Raw genomic sequence first — 17391 nt, forward strand, 5'->3', positions numbered from 1 at the left:
TGCTTCAATGTGTATCCACAACAAAAACCACTGAAAACATAGTCCATAGTATATATGCCAGGTCTGTAGTGTTACCACAAAAACACGCCAAAATTAGAAAAGAATACATGCATGCACACAAAACCCATGCCGCCATTCTTGTTTGTGGTTGTCAGAATTATGCTGGCTAAGAGAAAGGGGAATGTGGCGAGTTGCCGTGTAAACAAAGTACAAATAAACAAACTAAGATGATGAAAACTTATCTGAAAACCACCGGAAGGCACATTAGAGATCACAAGTAGGCCACACATGGAAATGATGCCAGGGTCGAAGACATAATTGGGCATAGCACTTCAATACACAAGGAAGTGGTAACAAGATGCAGGTGAAACATATTAGGGTGGGGAAAGCATTCATAATGGAGAGAAGACACTACCTAACAAGGATACACAAGAAAGACTGGACTCCCTTGTGTAAAATAAAACAGGAAGTTAAACAGAAACTGTGCAGACTAGTGTAAACAAACCAGGTGTAATAGAAGAAACAGAATTAACTAAAGATCATGATAAATAGAGCTAATGGAGCAAAGGGAGCCTCATTACTGTTTTGGTTCCACAGTTACAGTCCCCACAATAGTGTGATTATGTTTAAGCAGCCTATATGAATTGACATATTAATATTTTTAACTGATTAAAACAAATTGACTTGGTTGATCAGAGAAGAATTGCAGATATTCACACTGGAACTTTACATGCTTTAGTCACTGTAATATGGCTTCAGATGTTTTAATCATTTAATATCATGTACAATTCATACTAACATTCAGTGTTTTAAAGTTTAAACATGCTGTGCTATTATACCAATATCATATGCAGACTGACAAGTACCTTTAGTAAATATGCAGATGGTAGTCTTTTTAAGAAAAATAATAAAACACATTTCATGAATTGCATAAATATTTTCAGTTGTTATATGATGATTAAGTATGAAACAACACCAAATGTAAGGAAAAAAAATCACAGGAAAAACTGCTCTCTTATACCACTTTAATGAAGGTTGTTGTAGATCTGATTTACGAAATACTAATATTAACATTAGTGTTTTATAATACAATTTAAAACAATGAAAACATCTGTGTCCTCTGTGACTTTTAGAGGAGAGTGTTAGTAGTCTGGTCTCATTTGATGTTAAATGATTCTCTGAGACTTTTCTCTGCCTGCTTCCTTTTGATATTTTTCCAGGTTGAAGGAATATGAGCAGGTTTTGCGTCATATTCTTCAGCAAAGTCCTTGTTGTACTTTGTCATTACATATTTCCAGTAGTCTGATGCTTCAAGGCTCACATCTGGAGGAATATGCCAGTCTGGAAAAACTTCATTGTAAGTCTTGTAAGGATGGCATTGATAGTTTGTAGCATTGCAGCGAAAGTTTGAGTCAGTGTTCACAAGAGATGAACAAATGTCTGTGACCAGTTTTGTTGTTGTTTCCCACCTGTGTTTTCCCAGACCTTCTGGTCGATGCAGGGAAGCCCAGTGCTGCTTGTGGTCTTTTCCTCCTGCATCACAAGGAGCTCCACAGAATGGACACTGTTTACCACAACCAATCACTCTGGTGAAAAGTTCATTCTGAGGCTGCACACTGAGATGTTTTAATTTTATTCTGATGCCTGTTTGTTTAAACTGGTCTCTAAGAGCTTCTGCCATGTCCTTCATAGATGCTGCAAGACACTGGTCAAATTGTTCTTGGTCAGCATTGTTCAGGATCATGAAAGCACCCAGAGAATCCTGGGAAATGACCAGTTTGTCACCAAGTTCTTTACAGATATCTTTAACAAAGCTCTTCAAGTTGTCACTCTTCTCAGTTTTGGCCTTTTTGATGGCATCATTTATGCTGCTGATACATAACTGAAGGTGTCTGTCCTCAAACTCAAATGTCGATGATCCACTTGAGAAACGTTTCACTATTTCATCAAGTATTTGTGTTTTCACATAACTCTCATAAGAAATAGTGTAACTCATGTACTTTTCAAAGGTGTTCTTTAAGAGCAAATCCAGTAAGATTGAATACTGGAAGGAGATTCGTGTGCTGAACTTCTCCATTTTCAGCATCTCATCAATGATATTAGGACCCAGGGAACGATAGACAAAGTCTGTGACTGCTGGCTTCAAGCACTGGTTGGTGAATTCTTCAGCCTTCTTCTGGCACTGGTCTCGTTTATAGAACACATCTTTGAAATCAGCACAAAACTTTTCCTTGTTGTTCGTCAAACATCTGTAGGGATCGTTCACTTGTAGGAAATCTTCATGCATTTTCTGAAACTTTCTGGCTGCAGATCCACAGATGTGCAGTTTTAGAGAAACTTCAAACTCGATGTCTGTCTGAAGATCCTGGTTGTTGTGCAGCTTCTCATCAATGATGTTAAGGATCTCCTGGATGTAATTTTCATGGTAATTGTTTTTTCTTACCAGTTTTTTTTCTGACAAACTCAGAGCAAGTATCTATGATGCTGGCAGCCAGTTGTTGGACAGCCATTGTGTGACTTTTAAGGTAGAACCATTCCTTCACTGTGTCCTTCAATCTCTCAAGTCCTTCAGTTGTGTATTTGAAAGGCTCTAATCCACAATCTTTAAGCCTTTGTTTACCCAACATTTCACTTGCTCGGCTCCCCCTGTGTGACAGATTTGTTCTCAGACAGTAATACACACTTGTGAAGACATCTTTGACCTCTTGTTTAGAAAAAGACAGTTTCTTCAGTGTTTCCCTCCACATCTTGTCAAATTCTGTGTCCAGCTCCTCGTCTGTCATCTGGACTTTTTTCTTTCGACATTCATCAATTAACTCGCAGACAGCTTTTTCAATTTCTTTTGTGTGATTCTCTTTGATTTTGTCAAGTTCTGTCATTCTTGCTTGATGTCTGCTGCTGCTGTGAGCTGATGAACTACAGACCTCTCTGTTTCTGCTCGAAGGCTCTTTGCATTGTTTGCAAATTCCTCTCTGTATTCTTCAACCAGATACACATGGCCTTCTGTCTGCTTGAAATACTCTGTCAGGTTTTCTAGAAGCTTGGCCTCCCATGTGGACAGCACCACAGAGGCTTCACTTTTCAAACATGAGAGGAGGTCTCCCATGTCAGACTTTCCAGATTTATCTGCAACTGTACCAAAGTTGGAGATTTTTGTTTCTTTTTCTGTCACCCAGGAGTACATCTCTTTTTTGAATTCCCATTCCCATTTGTTGAATTCTGTGCAGAGCTTCATGTATGCGTCAGCTACCAGGCTGTTTCTGAAGCTGAAGATGAAGTTCTCATGTTTGACTGCATTCCACAGGCTGGTCACCCACTCTTTGAAGTCTGAGATATTATTAGCAGTTAGCTCACATGTCTGCAGTAGCTGGATGATGTTTTTCTTGAGCTCATATACAGCTTCACTGTACCCTGCATTGACTGGTGCCATTGGTGGGTTTCCGTTCCAGAGTCCAGAGATGTACCAGTTCCCAGTGTCTGGACTGTACTCCATCACATCAGTGAAGCTCTTGTTCTCCTCTTTCTTCTCCATTTTGGCTGCTGCCTGGGTCATCTCGTTTAACTGCTGCAACAGCAGCTTCCTGTCTCGTAAGTTCTTCTCATGGGCAGAAACATCAGACACGTTCTGGTGAACAAACTGACATTTAGGCTTTTTGCCCACCTCCTTCATCCTGAGAAAAGCATGGACAACTATTTGTAGGATGTCCTTCATTTCTGTTGAATTCTCCATTGCAATGTTGATGATGGTGACATCACTCAGCCCCACAACAAGTGTTGCCAGCTCGTTGTCATGCTCGTAGCTGTTGTCCAGTTGTGCTAGTTCTGGTGACTTTAAGCCCTCTGTGTCAATGATCACCATGAAGTCACACTTGAGGACTTCTCTCATGTCTTCATTGATTCTGATGAACAACATGAAGGCACCTCGAGTGCATCGACCACTGCTGACTGCAAACTGCACTCCAAACATGGTGTTAAGGAGAGTGGACTTTCCTGTGCTCTGAACTCCAAGAACTGTGACTACTAGTATCTTGTTCTTTGGAGACACCAAATCACTGAGCTGAGAGAGAACATCAGTCACCCATCTGAGAGGAATGTTGGAAGCATCTCCATCTACAAGCTCAAGGGGATATCCATCACGCAACAGTTCAGCACAGAGTTTGGGCAGATGCTGCAACTGCTGACGTGATGGGTGTGTTTCTGGAAGTGAAAGTGACGCTTCATAGATCTGACCCATTTCACGGAAGAAGTGTTCAGTCCCCAGTGAGCTGTTGGAAAGTTGTCGGTCTATTTCTTTAATCTCCTCCTTGTTCTCAGAATTCTTGCACTTTTCTTTGTACTGCTCCCTGAGTCCTGACAGTTTTTTACGAGACACATTATCAAGGTTCATTCGCATCCATTTCAGGAAGTAACACCTCTCTGACTCTGAGCTTGATATTGCATTGATGAAGCATGACATGGCTGTTGACATGTCATAGGAATTCTTTTTGCTTCGAAGTTCAGCTTTCTGTTCCTGAAGTTTGCTTTTGTAATCTTCTACATTTTCAGACCCAAGGTTTTTAAGTCGGAATTCTTCCTTCTCTAAGAAGGTCAATTCCTTCCATATTTGGCCTTGCAGGGGAAGCTGATCTTCTTTGTATTTCAGCATGTCTTCTATTCCTGCAGTGATTTCATCTGCATTTTTCTTTGCAGTCTGGCAGACAGGATCATCTTCATCAACCAAGATTCCCAATTCATGGGCAATGTCAGCCATCTGCTCTAATTGCATCTTCACCACTGTATTCCTAATTATATGACTGATGGTTTTCCTCAAAGTTTTGACAAAGTCTGCATCATTTTTCTCTTTCCTCTTAATAATGATGTTGTTGTTAGTCAGGCCCAACCTGGTTGCTACTTTTTTCAGAGCATCTAAACTAAAGCTTTTGCTCTGATGGTTTCCCACCAAGAAGATCTCTGCCTTGCTGTGTGTGCTAGTCAGCAGACTGCACTCAGAATCCAAATTGTCAAAGAAGACAAAAACTGCTGCAGATGTTTGACACAAAAAGGAGTATTGTGTTTCAAATGAAGCAATGTCCCCACGAAGGTTAGCGACAGCCACTGGCTCACTGAAGATATCCATGTTTTTGTTTCCACCAGGAAGATACCAAGTAATCTCAGTCAGTCCATTGGATATTCTTCTTGGACTGTCTCCACACTCCATCTCATTGTGCACAAAGGCGTCATGGTACTGCTGAGAAGTGCTCAGGAGCTTATTGAGAATCTCTGACTTGGACAAGGAGCACTCACCCAGTCTCGCAAAAGAAATCATTGGAAGTTCAGTTATAACGATTCTTTCTTCAATGAAGCCCTTGGACTCTGAAAGAGACTGAGGTCTGTACCCCTTAACAATGTCTCTCAGGGCCCAAAGCATGAGTGTGCACTGCTGTGTGTCACAGTTAGGAAGCAGCAGAGGCACAGAAAACTGACACACAGACATTTTGAGTGCCATTTCCTGCTGTACAAAACCATCTGAACACAGAAAGAGAGCAGTGATTATGTCAAGTGGGTTGTAGTCAGCAGAGTCAGCAGAATTTGGGACATTAAGCAGATCCTCAAAATTCAACTCCGTAGTCACTGATACAGCTGCACAGTTTGACTCTGATGTACTGACATTTCTAGCTGTCACATTAACTATCATCAGTTTTTTTAGAAAATACCATAAAAGGTCAGATTTACACTTGCATGGCTCATCAGTTAGGGTCTTCTTATTGATCTCAAGCAGCTTGCTTAGTGACAGCTTCTCTCTGTAGTACTGCTCCAACCCCAGATCCTTCAAAAAACTCTCCAGGAGTTTCTCTGTGGTGATAAAAAAAAGCTGTCACATATACAGTCTCAGCTCTAAAAGGTGCAAGGTCCCTTGAAATAAATAACAACCCAACATACTCATATATCAGGTATTTCAGTCCTCATGTATTTGAGGTATTAAATTAAACACTTATTGCATTTTAGTTCATTTGCTGATCAGTTTGTGATCATTATCTAGTTTGTAACTTTTTAACTATAAACAGTACCATATAATTGTGTTAGTGGGTCACAGACTCAGTCTGTTTAGAGATGCCTGTGGTTTCCTGAAAAAAGCAAGTGCTGATCCAACTGTAATTTGGCGTTGAGATGGTAAATTGCCCTAGAAATAGGTCTCTGTAATACTTCGTGCTGATTTGTTAGTCTAAATTTTGGAAGTTATAATTAGAATAACTGAGGTGTATGTATATAGCGTGAAGTTATTGTAGGTGGTAGTGGTATATTTACCATTGTAAATGACTGAAAGGAGAATGCTTACAAAAAAACTAGAAATATGCAGCTTGCAAAACTGTTCGTTTTTTCTATCATGCAGACACCAACAATATTTATACTAAGCTGTTCACATAGCAAATACAATTCACCCACAAAGTCTACTGTGGTATTCTTTCCTTACTTGTGTGCACTGAGGTCACTACAGAGTAGGTTTTCTCTTTAGCTTCCTCAGGAGCCAGTAAGGCCTCTTGTTGGCTGTTTGTGTCCATTGTCTGCTAGCAGCTGGTTTCAGAGGCAAGAGGGTCCAACTGCACAGACACTGACTTGTTGATGATTTTATACACTATTGGCTTCCTGTAAGGGCAATGTGCTGTGGAAATGATAATGTTGATAGTATTAATGATTTACTAACTGAACATGTTAAGAATTCAGAGGTAGGTATTGAATTATTCATGTAGCCTAAATCGTAGCCGACCTACTGAGCCAGACAACATAGATCACAAACCTCATGAAAGTATACAAAACAATCTAATAGCAACAAAAGTGAACATCTTTTTTTTTTTTTAAATAAAAAACCTACCTTTACAGAAGAGGCCATGCTACAAGAAAATTGTCCTGTTGGTGTGGAGGACTGTGTCATACAATGGTGCAGTAAACACTGGAGAAGCTACTTTCACTTTTGTTTCAATGACCATGTTATTTGTGGTAAATGCTGTGCTCAAGTTCCTGTTATAGTCTAAACACATTATGTTTGCAGACGAGTCAAAAGGTTATTTGCCAGAGCAAACTGTTTTTCCTTGAAGCCCCCCTTGCCTGTATCCAAGACAATCCAGCCCCCCCCCCCCCCGCCATGTTAGAGGACAAAAATGACAAAAACACAAGTTACCACTTTAGAAAGCCAATGCTTGAACATTACACTGTGGTGCTGCAGCTCACTTTAGCTGTCAAAGACAAAAGCGGAAGACTTCGGCTGAGTGCAGATGCTTTGAGCAATTGAGCAACCACAAGTCAGTGAAAAATATGCAGTTTAAAACTGGCCTAACAGGGTAGTTAAAGAGATCTCACATGACACAGTGAAAAAGACAATTACAGATATGAGTAACATGCAATGATGTTCTCACATCTTCCTTATTCAATCACATCACTGTCACAAACGTCTTGTAATGCCTATTCTCTTAATGCCTGCATACTGTAATGTACAGCAGTAAATAATATCCTCTCATCCTCCTGCATGGTTGTGATATGATGACAGAATCTACTGTTTCCATCTGCCTAAACGGGTGTGTTTCTTAATTTTAGCGAATGTATTTTTTTTTTTACCAACAATGATGTTTCTTGTAAGCAAGACTCCACACATGGGTTTATATTTGCTGACAAAGCAAAAAGGGAGCACTGAGGGATCAGAATGGAAGTATGGTCAGGCTTCACAGTTCATGTTAAATTGTTGTCAATGTCCAACCAGACCCAAATATCTGGCTTTTTGTTCATTTTCTGTTTTGAGATTCACATACGCTTGTCTTCGTGTTGCCAATGCTATAAAAAATATACTGATTTCTATTTCGTCTAGCCATAATCCACAGCAGAGGCTTAAACATTATACTATTGTGCTTCAGTTTACTTTAACTGTAGGCCATAAGATAAAAAAATGCAGAAGACTTCAGCTGAGTGAAAATGCTTTGAGCAATTGAACAACCACAAGTCAGTGTAAAATATGCAGTTTAAAACTGGCCTAACAGGGTAGAATGACAAGGATCATAAGTCACATGAATGCTGTAATTGCTGTATATTGTAGTGATAGTCAGTGTAACAAAAACTAAGTCGCTAGCATTGTAGCTTAGCTACATTTGTTCTGTTGCAGTTAAATTCTTTCTGTCAACTGTTTAAATAACAGCATACCACATGATGAAAGCTTAACACAAACAACAACAAACAACACTATCATCACTGTAGACAATGGAGGACGTGTGTGTGAAGATAGCCATGGGTTTCTGATGAGCTGTCTTGCCATTTTATGATGCACATGTAAATTGCTACCGGTACCTATAAAAGCTGTAAGTTGTTGTTATGTTGTTACATTGTAGTGAATAAGTGAATAAACATTAGCACAAAAAATGTCTTATAAGACCATTGAAACGTTGTGCTTGTTATTATAGTTATGTTTTCCTTTATCTTACTTGTGTGTGCAGGTGTCACCACAGACTGGCTGGTTGTGTCCATCGTCCTCCAGCAGCTGGTTTCAGTGTACAGTTAGGGAAAAATTATTTGAGCCCCTGAAGTAAGAAGTACTTTTGTTTTTTACATTCTTCCTCAGAATTGTGAGGCACACCCACAGCCCCTCTCTTTAGCTGTGGGTGGATGTGCTGAGGTGTAAGAAGAGCACTGCTTTGCATACTGAGCCCTGATTACAGAAAGACTGTGAACGCTTTACTGGCTGTTTAACTGAGCTCCACAGGCACATCTCAGAAATATAGCTGCTATAACTTCAACAGGACCCTTGCAACTATGGACTGTTGGGTCCAGGTGTGTTTCCTGCTTGTCAACATAATGACGTTGGCAGTCAGAGGGAGAGTGGAAAAAGAGCTGTCTCCAGAGTGCAGAGAATTCCTCTACATGGGGACACCACCGATAGGACTGGAGCACCACTCCCTCAAATTCATCTGTCAGCGTTACAACAAGAAGCCACGCTATGTGACACTGTACAACACCATGGACCACGTACCCTTCTACTCTGCCTACACCTTTAAACGCTCGGATGGGGAGAAATGCGTGGATGTCCCATGGATGTATGAACCTCAGGTAAAGAGTTAGAAAGCCATGTCATCTTCGAACAGAATCAGCACGCAGTAGCCATTCATGTTGTGTGTAATCATTTTCAGTCATGCTGTGGGTCTGTCTCTCTGCACAGCTATCCACGTCCTCTGACACAGATGAGATGCAGCCTTTTCCGCGTGGTTATATGCACATGAACTTTGAAGATGCCCAAGCTGTTCTGGATGATTACACCAATGCCATCCTTTATGAACGTGGTACACTCAACCCAGACGAGCACCAGGGGGACCCTGATGACAAGGCCTCCACATACACCCTCACCAATGTCGTGCCCATGGTGCCCGACTTCAACAACAGAGTCTGGAACAAACAGGAAAACATCATCCGCAAACGGCTCAACAACTTCTGCCGTGGAACAGCGTACATTGTCACTGGTATCACCACCTCAGGGAAGATGATCCGCCGGGAAAACATCAACCGCATCGCAGTTCCCACCTACCTGTGGTCAGCTTATTGCTGTGTCAACTATGACCACAACATGCCTTACAATGAACGTTATAAGTTCCCATCTTTTGCTCACTATGGACTCAATAAGGAGAACAATGAGGTGGTGGAAATGTCTGTCCAGAAGCTGCAGGAGTTCCTCACAAAGACTACTTTTGTAAATCAGAAATTTCAGATCTTTGTAGGGGACTGTGTCCCACCAGCATCCAGTAAAACTGCATAGGAAAATATCTAGATACATGGTGACTGCGATTGTGTTCTATGAGAAACTATAAGAAACTATCCTGCATGTGTTATTGGTATCATAAATAATGTCTCCATCATATTTACTGTTGTGTCTCAAATTATTTCAGACTATTTAGAGGGCTATTTAAGGTGCACTTACAGTGCAGTGCACAGGGAGTACACAGTTAGTGCTACCTAATGCACACAACCATATAGAAAACACAAAATAATTATATAATTGCTTCTGTCTGATAACATTTTCTTAAAATAGATTTGTTAGCATAACTAGAAACAACACACTAAATCTCTATATACAGACACACACGACATGAACGATGAATATGAATGTACAGTGTCTGAGTGACTGTTACAGTTCAGAGTTCAGTACCGTAGTTTGATTGAGACGGGCAGGAATGACTTCCTGTGTCTCTCAGTGGTGCATCGTGGGAGACGGAGTCTGTTGCTGAACGAGCTCCTGTAGCTGGTCAGCACAGTGTGGAGTGGGTGGGAGGGACAGTCCAGTATGGTCTTTATTTTGGCCAACATCCTCCTCTGATACCTCTGTCAGAGAGTCCAGTTCCTCTCCCACAACATGGCCGGCCGTCCTGATGATTCTGTTGAGTCTGTTTATGTCCCTCACCCCTAAGACTGCTGCCCCAGCAGACAACAGCATACATGATGGCACTGGCCACCACAGACTCATAAAACATCCTTATCATCGTCCTGCAGATGTTGAAGGACCTCAGCTGCCTAAACAGGTAGACAGAATACCCTGCAGTCCTCTGATGCATTAATCAGCTTGGTTATACTTTCATATCTGTCTACCAATAGCTCTTTCTGCAACTGTATAAAAAGAAAACTGAAAGTAGGTCATTACTTGACCTTTATCAACTTGAAGGAAAAACACTCAAATACAGCATCTGTTCTCAATGACTGATAACATTCACTGCTCATAAACTACTGCACTTGTGGCAATTTGAATATATGGAAAAGGCTTCACAATGGAGGACCAGTTCGCTCCCAGTACTGACGAGGCAAGAAGGGAAATGTTGAGTGTGATAGAGCTCTGACAGAGGCTGTACTTGTGGATGTGTCACAGCTGACAGGGAGACAAACCAGCACTGACTGAGACCAAGTAGAAAATTGCCGCAGTGATGATTCCTGCATCAGCAACCCGGGCCGTGTCCTTGGCAGCTGTTCTGGCTGTGCTGACCTGTGTGTTTCCACAGAGGGCCCAGGCAGGAGTGGTAACAGATTTTAACCATGTGGAGCGCTGTAAGGATTCTCTGTTTATGGGCACTCCACCACGGGGCTACCTCAGCAACTCCCTTAAGAAGATCTGCCAGAGGTATGAGAACAAACCTCGCTACATCACCGTGTATGACCCTCACAGACACATCCCCATCTACTCTGCCTATACGTTCAAGAAGTCAGATGGAGAGAAGAAGGTGGACTTCCCTTGGATGTTCGAGCCTCAGGTAGGTATGACTGACTATTATTCAGGCAAATACTGGTTTAGGTTATTGCATTACAAGTTATTTAAACTAAATGCATTATATAGGTGTGCATTGCCTTATAGACACAGTATATCTATATGTTTACACCTATTGAGCAGTGTGAGAGCAACAAAATTAGCTTGAGATAATCTTTATGGACTATGGTACTATTTCATTGATAGACTTGCTGTTAGCATTTATGCAAATGTGTCACTTTCAGTCTATGAAAGTAATCTTTTACATAATAAGGCATGTATGACATCATTTTTAGCTGTACTGTGTGTTTGTTCTTTCTCTCCCTCCACAGTTGGCCTCAGAAAAGAGCAGTAGTAACATGGAGCCCTTCCCTCAATCTTCAAGAATGCATATGAACTTTGAGGACACCCAGGCAGTTTTGGAGGACTACACTGATGTGGTACAGTATGAACGTGGGCAGCTAAATCCTGATGAGCATCAGGCTGACCCCCTGGACAAAGCCTCCACCTACAGCCTGACCAATGTGGTACCTCAGATCAGAGAGTTCAACCTGGGTCCCTGGGCTGCACACCAGGACCTCATTCGCAAACGCCTCAACAACTACTGCCGGGGCAAAGCCTTTGTCATTACTGGTGTCACCACTTCAGGCCACACGATCCGACGCAACAACCAGGACAGGGTGGCAGTACCAGAGTACATGTGGTCAGCCTACTGCTGCACTGAATTTGACCAAAATGCACCATACTTTGTACGCTACAAGTTTCCTGTATTTGGGGCTTATGGCCAGAATGATCATGTTAACAACCACATGGTAGAAGTTCCTCTCAAGAACCTGGAGAAGTTCCTAAAGGGGAGGATGGATGTGGACAAAAACTTTCAAATTTTCTATAACGACTGTGTCCCTGAAAACTGACACTGATACTGAAAACATACATTATATATAATATAATTCAAATTTAAAGCATGTTGGAAATTTAGCACTTGATAATTGAAAGGTTTAGGATTTCTGCAGCTTCTCAAATTAGACATGGAACTAAGGCCTTGTTCAAACTGCATGTCCAAATCTGTTTGATTAGACAGCAAAAAACATGCTGCATCACATGAGACACACAACAAATCCTGAGTGATACAAGAGACAGTTCAGAAATGAGATACTACATGCCTTGAGAAATATTCTGTATTTTCTGCTTGTGTTACTGTTGCACTACATCTTTGTGAGACATTTGGACTAGATGTTTATCATGTTCACTAGTTACACAATTAAATACTTTGTCCATTTTTCACATCTTCAAGTTTCTGACATCAACACACGGCACACTAGCGAACTTATCTTCCATAATCCTAATAAATATAGCTGTTACATAACATACATAAACACATGTAAAGGTAAAAAAATCAGAGTTCTGTGGCTGCAGTATGAATAAATCTTAAGTTCTGTTACTATATTAAAAGAAATAAAACGTGTCAGTACAGAGTCTGAGCAAAGTCTGTGTTATTTACACCATATGTCTGTTTATTACACTACTATTATCTTATTGATCAGCTAAATCTGTAAAACACCAGGTAGAATCTAGATCTAGAGTTTTGCTTTTACTGAAAAGGAGGCAAGTTCTCCTTATTCAGTGTAAATCACTGAAATGATTATGTCCAATGAAGGACTGCAACCACAAGATGGCACTGTTGCTCCTTACGAAACATTCATAGTAACTATGTAAAACACAAGTTTTATGTCACATTAAGACACATCCTTATTATTTCATTCACAAAAACTGTCTTTACACTTTACAATGTTGCTATTTTGGCAGACTGCGGCATGCACAGATTATAAAATGAGGACTGATCCAGAGATGACACTCTTTTCCATGCCACCCACCCTCGTCTCTGCAGGTCTCCTCTCTCCAGCTGACATCCATAATAATGAGGGTCAATAACTAACAAGTAGCTCCCCTTGTCCCCAGTCCACACTCCCACTATCCCCTTAGAGGAGTTGTCCCTGTCTCCTCCCATCATGACTGGGGATCCATGCTTCTCAAAGTGCTGATGGAGCTCTTCCACGGCCACATGTTCCAGCTCTGCCCCTCCACCTCTAACATGCACCAGCTTACAGGGGACATCATAAAAATATTCAAGCACCAAAGAGGCTTCAAATGTTCCTATCCACTCCCTGGAGCCTGAGAAAGAGTTAGGCTTGTCCCCCATTGTAACCAAGGCTTGTTGAATTTCTGGCAGGCTAGGTGCAGGCCTGCTTCGACCCTTAGCTTGTAACGTACAGTTGTGGCAAATCCAGGAAGCCATTGTTTGAATTGTACGGTAGCCACAACCCCAGCCTCGGTCATCCATCCCATCACAGCCATAATGGAAGTAGAGATAGTCTCCTTTTACCAGAGAACATTTCATAGGATCTATACGTGGATGAGACAAACCACAGTGTGCATTTTTTGATAAGGTTTGGCTCGTCTGCACAATCATCCCCTCTTCTGCTCCACTTCCTAACCAGTCAATCTTCTCATGTGACTCTGGATCCATGTTTTTTTAGTTTTCCTCTAATGAGTACGTATTATTTTGACCTGCCAGCAGTCCATAACACGGCTCACTCATACGATAGTCGACTGGTGTAACGGCAATAACAGTCCCGCCGGTGCACATGCAATACTAATAGTTCCGCCTTACCCATACCGTTCTTAACACAATAACGCTGAAATCGCAAATAACGAGCAGAAATCATTATTAACGCACATTAATGAGCCACGAGTCAAATTAGGCCAAGTGTCATGACATCTTTTGCAGTCTTTGAAGGTAGCACAGCACACCTGTGCGTTAACCAACTAATTAACAAGCTGCTAGCTTTTTTGTATCTCAAATAATGGCCACCCTAATAACATATACAGTATTCGTTAGTTTGTTCGTGTTTCTATTTTCATGTGGCATTTCTTTTACTGAAAACAGTCATTTCGGAGCTCGGAAAAGCGACTGGCTTGAAATACACTGCGGGGAAGTTAAAGTTAGGATAACAGTGAAGAGACAGTTTTTCAGAGAGAGAGGTATTCCTTTCAAACCCGAGTATCTGCGGCTCGGAGCGAACAGGACTCGGAGGAGCTCCTCTTGTTCACCAAAGGGACCCACGACTGGAAGTGAACTGGTCATCTCCACAGGACTGCGACAGTGTGGAACTGAGTCCAGAGTAAGGACAGAAGGGAGAGGTTAGCAAGGACTGATAGAAAGTAGCCCGGTGGTTCTGTTGACCTGAAACTCACCTTAAAATGAAGCAGCAGTATTTTCTCCTTCACGGCAGGCAGACAGGAGGGCACGGGTGTATTAATGAGGATGCATACAGTTTACATGATGACATTCCAACTTGGCGGCTTGACCTTTCTCTGTTGGTTAGATAATATTGTAACAAAAATGATTCATTCTACATCTGTATTATTTCACAAAGGATTGTGGGTAAGCTTTCATAAAATGAAGTGTGACCAAATGTAGTAGAGCATCCTGGTACTTTTGGCATACTGCATGGTCAGATGGGTATTCTAACATTGGATCCTTAGGAGACCCTAAGGAACACAAAGTAACAGTCTTTTTGCCATTTTGTGCCATCATCATTGAATAAGTGTAATATTTATATATAAATACTTACATACAATACATACCTGCTATGTAAGAACTAAATCCTGTGCCACAGAGCCAGCACTATATGTACTTTAAATGCGTAATTTGCAAAATTTTATATATTAAGGTGTAGGGGTACCAAGCAGCTAAAGGTAAAGAAGATTCATTTCTTTATAACTGCTGCCCTCCAGGTTCATGGTGAGTGGCTTGTGTACTCCAACCAGCTGTTCCTGTTTCCTGCTCTGGTTTCTACTTCTTCAGGCAGTGTGATAGTTAGAGGTGCAGCTACTGTCATACCTGTCGAGTGCCATTATAAAAGGTAAGATTCATGCCATATTAATAGTCCTCGTGCAGCAGTCAAGTGTGGGTATAAGGTGCTTTGTCACTACAGAACCTCTATTTTTTTTCTGAGCACAGAAAACTGAAAGTGAATGGAGGACCATTAAGACCGACCTGGGTACCAATGACCTCCACTGTCAGTGTCTTTGGTCTTCTGCACTTTTCCCTTCGTATCATGGCAGGTAATTCTTCTGTATGCTGGTTGCTGTTGTTTCTTTCTGGAGTCCATATGAAACTCTTCTTCTTACACAGATGGCTGCAACTCTCTACGTAATTCCTCAATATATCAGCAGGGGGAGGCAGTGTTTTTGGAGGCCAGTGTGGAGGCCCCTCTGCACCCTCCCCTAACTCTATATGTTGACTCTTGTGTGGCTACACTGAAGCCTGACCCTCTCTCTACACCAAGCTACAAGTTTATCACCAATCATGGGTCAGTCTTTTCTTCTGTGCATAAACATAAGTAACTAAATACAGTAACTATCATTTGTAGATAGCGTTAAAATAAAACACTGAACAAAATAATGCCAATGCTGTTCTTTTATGATAGATGTCACGTGGACAGTGTACTGCAGAGCTCTTCATCTAAATTCCTTCTTAGACAGAAGTATAACAGACTATGCTTCAGTGTCCAAGCTTTCCGCTTCAGTCAGAAACCCGTAGAGCAGGTAAAAAAGCACATTTCTTCATTAATTTCTGAAATAATGTATGAGACATTTGCCTATTGCATTACTATTACTGAACTCAGTCAAATATGCTTTGTTTATCTGTTTCTAGATGTTCATCAGCTGCCATCTCAGAGCCACTCTGAAACAAAGCCCACATAACCACACCGATAAAGCCTGTTTCTTCCATAGACCCACACACAGGTTAGGCTGCTAAACAACACTATTTGTCCAAAGAACAGCACGTAGAAAGTTAAGCGTACTGTTTTTAGTTCTAAAGGTGGGGAAAAAATAGAGGCCAGCATACAAAAACATATGATGTCCACATACTTTTGTCTATGTAGTGTATTTCAAACCATCATGTGTGAACATCCACTGATACACAGTGCATTACGTAGTAGCTGTTTCAGTGCAATCAGGATGATTCTCTGTCTTTCAGCTGGCAGGCCACAGAGGGAGACAGTGCTTTGTGTGACTGCTGTGACTCTGCTGACTGCTTTAGACTGACAGGAGAAAGGAGAAGTGGCCAGACTGGACACACAACTCAACCACAGACAGGTTGCTCAGACATTTGTAAAAAAAAAAGCCAACTAGAGAATCAATTTACGCAAGGATAGCATGTCATTTACAAGGGGGTCCTAAAAACACAGATCAAGTTAATACAGTACAGCTAGCAAAACAACAGTACATAACGATACACCAAATTCATATATACAGAAATACAAACAGCTCACAGATGTTGACAGCTGTGTTTTAAACATCATCAGAGTATAAATGTCACCAGCATATGTAGAAATATCACAGCAGGTCTTATGTTAGTCACTGACAAGAGAAGAGGTCCTAAAGTGGAATTTTGTGGAACTTCCTTGTTAATAATTAGGGAACTACACTGACAGCCTTAAAAAACACAATGACATTAATTATAACAACAGAGTTATAGGGCATTTTGAGATAAGCCATTAGAAAATAGATTTAGAAAAAAGGAGTAGGTTGTGATCAACCATGTCAAAGGAAGGTCTTTATCACTAAGTTGTACATATTTGAATGTTTTTGGGATTTTTTTACAGAAAAGAAGCATGAGGAGGACAAGACCATTGGACCGCTTCACATCATGCACAGCTTCCATTGGGCAAACCATCTGTCAGTCAATCACTAAAGATCATACTTTGCAGCATTTGATTGTCCAGCAAAACACTCCTCCATATACCAGCTGCTAAACATATAATATTATCTCAGTGTGCTCTCAGTGTGCAGTGAATAAACATCTGTGAGAAGGTGACTTGTTTCTTTCTCTTTGAGGATCCACCAGTGTTGGGAAGATTACTTTAGAAATGTAATTGGCTACAATTATAAGTTACCCTGTTAAAAATGTAATAGTAGTGTAACTATTTCAATTACTTTATCAAAGTAATGTAACTAATTACATTTGATTACATTTTAATTACTTTTCTTAATTTTGAATGAATGCTCTCAGCTGTTCCATATTGACATTTTAAAACCTTGCAGCAGTAGCCTTAACTTAGCCAACATTAACACAATAATAA

General features: G+C 41.0%; 4 protein-coding genes and 1 pseudogene across 4 annotated transcripts; 3 read left to right on the forward strand and 2 right to left on the reverse strand.

The window, feature by feature from the left end:
- Nucleotides 1–1114: 1114 nt before the first annotated feature.
- Nucleotides 1115–6928, reverse strand: LOC114451007 (up-regulator of cell proliferation-like; annotated as a pseudogene).
- Nucleotides 6929–8814: 1886 nt separating this feature from the next.
- Nucleotides 8815–9766, forward strand: LOC114451166 (endonuclease domain-containing 1 protein-like). Its single transcript, XM_028429742.1, has 2 exons — nucleotides 8815–9066; nucleotides 9176–9766. The coding sequence occupies exons 1-2, from the start codon at nucleotides 8815–8817 to the stop codon at nucleotides 9764–9766; spliced, it is 843 nt and encodes a 280-aa protein (XP_028285543.1).
- A 1003-nt stretch (nucleotides 9767–10769) lies between these two features.
- On the forward strand, nucleotides 10770–12153 carry LOC114451167 (endonuclease domain-containing 1 protein). The gene is made up of 3 exons (XM_028429743.1): nucleotides 10770–10802; nucleotides 10998–11246; nucleotides 11572–12153. Exons 1-3 carry the CDS (start codon nucleotides 10770–10772, stop codon nucleotides 12151–12153), a joined length of 864 nt encoding a protein of 287 aa, XP_028285544.1.
- Nucleotides 12154–12921: 768 nt separating this feature from the next.
- On the reverse strand, nucleotides 12922–13845 carry ufsp1 (UFM1-specific peptidase 1). Its single transcript, XM_028429503.1, has one exon. The coding sequence runs from the start codon at nucleotides 13764–13766 to the stop codon at nucleotides 13023–13025; it is 744 nt and encodes a 247-aa protein (XP_028285304.1). The 5' UTR covers nucleotides 13767–13845; the 3' UTR covers nucleotides 12922–13022.
- A 166-nt stretch (nucleotides 13846–14011) lies between these two features.
- LOC114451168 (zona pellucida sperm-binding protein 3-like) lies at nucleotides 14012–17003 on the forward strand. Its single transcript, XM_028429744.1, has 9 exons — nucleotides 14012–14052; nucleotides 14187–14421; nucleotides 15038–15165; nucleotides 15264–15367; nucleotides 15438–15615; nucleotides 15733–15850; nucleotides 15960–16051; nucleotides 16287–16405; nucleotides 16915–17003. The coding sequence occupies exons 1-9, from the start codon at nucleotides 14012–14014 to the stop codon at nucleotides 17001–17003; spliced, it is 1104 nt and encodes a 367-aa protein (XP_028285545.1).
- Nucleotides 17004–17391: the final 388 nt, after the last annotated feature.

This window comes from Parambassis ranga, chromosome 18 (assembly GCF_900634625.1).
Source record: "Parambassis ranga chromosome 18, fParRan2.1, whole genome shotgun sequence".
Lineage (NCBI taxonomy): Eukaryota > Metazoa > Chordata > Actinopteri > Ambassidae > Parambassis > Parambassis ranga.